At 52.3% G+C, this 2,626-nt stretch overlaps 1 protein-coding gene across 1 annotated transcript; it reads left to right on the forward strand.

The window, feature by feature from the left end:
- The first annotated feature begins 881 nt into the window (after positions 1-881).
- On the forward strand, positions 882-2,390 carry LOC139294167 (D(1)-like dopamine receptor). Its single transcript, XM_070915981.1, has one exon. It carries the CDS (start codon positions 882-884, stop codon positions 2,388-2,390), a length of 1,509 nt encoding a protein of 502 aa, XP_070772082.1.
- The last annotated feature ends 236 nt before the right edge of the window (positions 2,391-2,626 follow it).

A 2,626-nucleotide genomic window follows, 5' to 3' on the forward strand; every position in this document is an offset into this window, starting at 1 on the left:
GCCGTTGTTTCACGTTGTGTTTTGTTGCTTATTGTCTGCAAAATATTAAGTAATATTAAATCACGCCAGCACAGAGGACAACATGTCATAATGAAGATTTAGGAGGAAGTAAAATGTGTTCCAGCCAGCTGCTTATCAAAATAAATGATACTTTCTGTTGTGTCCACTTGTTTATTTCTGCATTTTAACACATCTCTGCTCCTATCTGAAATATTACTGATGTCAGATTACCCTAATGACTAAAACCTCACTGTCCCGTGTAAATAACCGCCTGACATTTTACATCCAGTTAACGAGTCCCAGCTTTATGGCCACAAGACTAAATCTGAGAATAATATAAACAAAAAAACCCTTAATATTCATATTTATCTTCTCTTTTGAAGAAGTTGCCGAAGCTTTTTTTCCTCCGACACACATCGTGATTATCTCCAGCTGATCATTAGCGGTGATGAGGAGGTAACGAGCCACCTGACTGAGTCTGAGCGCGTCACACCGAGAGAGGTGAGTCCAGTATCAGTCACACCGGGACAGGAGACCGGGACAGAGACCTCCCCGCCCCCTGGGGAGACACAACTTGGACAGGATTTATTAGTATCACTGCTATTCATTAGTTATCACTGTTCTTCTTTTCGGTCTTTGTTATTATTTCTATTCCTGTGGATGAAAACTGGAGGAGCTTTAGTGGGTGTAGATCTGCGCTTCCACTGTCCGGAGGACGCATGCACATGAAGATCCAGCAGGATTTGTGTTGAGGACCGCCACCTTCCCCCTCTGCTGTTATTCCTCACTGAGAGGTCAGAGGATGGTTCGTGCGTCCGGAGCCGCTGGTTGTCCGTGTGGGTATTAATGACCTGCTTCTAGTCGCTCTTTCTGCGGACTAAATGGAAAACTACACGGCGTGGAGTAATTTCACCCAAGTTCTGTCGGAGCTGGACGGGACGGGCGGCGAGGAGGAGGAGGAGGAGGAGGACGACGACGAGGAGGGCGGCGGGAGCGGTGGAGGCAGCGGCGGGCTGCGCGTCCTCGTCGGCTGCGTCCTCTTCCTGCTCATCGTGTCCACGCTGCTCGGGAACACGCTGGTGTGCGCCGCCGTGGTCCGGTTCCGCCACCTGCGCTCCAAAGTCACCAACTTCTTCGTCATCTCGCTGGCCGTGTCGGACCTGTTCGTGGCTGTGCTGGTGATGCCCTGGGAGGCCATCACAGAGGTGACCGGCACCTGGCTTTTCGGACGGTTTTGCGGGGTCTGGATCGCCTTTGACATCATGTGCTCCACAGCCTCCATCTTGAACCTGTGCATAATCAGCGTGGACCGCTACTGGGCCATCGCCAGCCCGTTCAAGTATGAGCGGAAGATGACTCACCGGGTGGCGTTCGTCATGATCGGGGTGGCGTGGACGCTGTCCATCCTGATCTCCTTCATCCCAGTGCAGCTCAACTGGCACCAGGCTGGGGAGGAGGAGGGAGCAGAGGTGAAGGAGAAGGTGGTGGAAACGATGGCCATCAGCGGCAGGAACTTCACAAACAGCAGCAACTTCAACGCCAGTGCCGTCGCCAAGAGCTGTGTCGCCAACCTGAACAAGACCTACGCCATCTCCTCCTCCCTCATCAGCTTCTACATCCCGGTGGTGATCATGATCGCCACCTACACCCGGATCTACAGGATTGCCCAGACGCAAATCCGCCGGATCACGTCTTTGGAGAGGGCGGCGGAGCAGGCACAGAACCAAGGACATGGTTTGAACCGGAACCACCAGCAGCAGCAGCACAGGCCCAACGAAGAAGCCTCACTGAAGTCATCATTTAAGAAGGAGACCAAAGTCCTGAAGACACTCTCCATCATCATGGGGGTGTTTGTCTTCTGCTGGTTGCCGTTCTTTGTCCTCAACTGCACGGTCCCGTTCTGTGACCCGCCCTGCGTCAGCGACACCACCTTCACTGTCTTTGTCTGGTTTGGCTGGGCCAACTCCTCCCTCAACCCGGTCATTTACGCATTCAACGCAGACTTCCGTCGGGCCTTCGCCACCATTCTGGGTTGCAACCAGATCTGCTCCAACAACGCGGTGGAAGCGGTGAACTTCAGCGACGAGCTTGTTTCTTACCACCATGACACCACACTCCACAAGGAGGCGCTGGTCCCCGCGCAGCCGCAGCAACATCCTCCCACCGTTGACGTCGGGTCCGACCGCCTGGAGGACATGAGTGCTCAGTTTGATGAGGAGTCCATCATCTCCAACGGTTCCCGGAGCCACAACAGACTGCTGCTGCTTCCCGCCACCGTCCAGCTTGAGGATGACCCCGAAATCTCCTTGGAAACGATCACACCGTTCACCTCGGCGGCGGGGCTTGAGAGCGATGCTCTAATTCCAGGACAAGTCAACCAGGATGGTTAGGACAGCTGCAGCTGACTGACAGCCATAACTGAACAGGAAGTTAGGCGGTCTTGCCTTCATAATAAAAGCATAAACTTCAGTTCAACTGAAATCAAACTTGTCCTCCACAATGTTGTGATTCATTAGAAATAATGGAGGACTTTAAATTGTATTGACTAAGCTTCAGATAAAATGCCAGGATCAGAAATGATTGGCTTTTTTCTGTGTGACTGAGGGATTGTTTCATTTAATTTTTG

Source organism: Enoplosus armatus, chromosome 12 (genome assembly GCF_043641665.1).
Source record: "Enoplosus armatus isolate fEnoArm2 chromosome 12, fEnoArm2.hap1, whole genome shotgun sequence".
Classification (NCBI taxonomy): domain Eukaryota; kingdom Metazoa; phylum Chordata; class Actinopteri; order Centrarchiformes; family Enoplosidae; genus Enoplosus; species Enoplosus armatus.

Coding starts and splice junctions, on each gene's coding strand:
- LOC139294167 (XM_070915981.1), top strand. CDS start 882: ATGGAAAACTACACGGCGTGGAGTAATTTCACCCAAGTTCTGTCGGAG.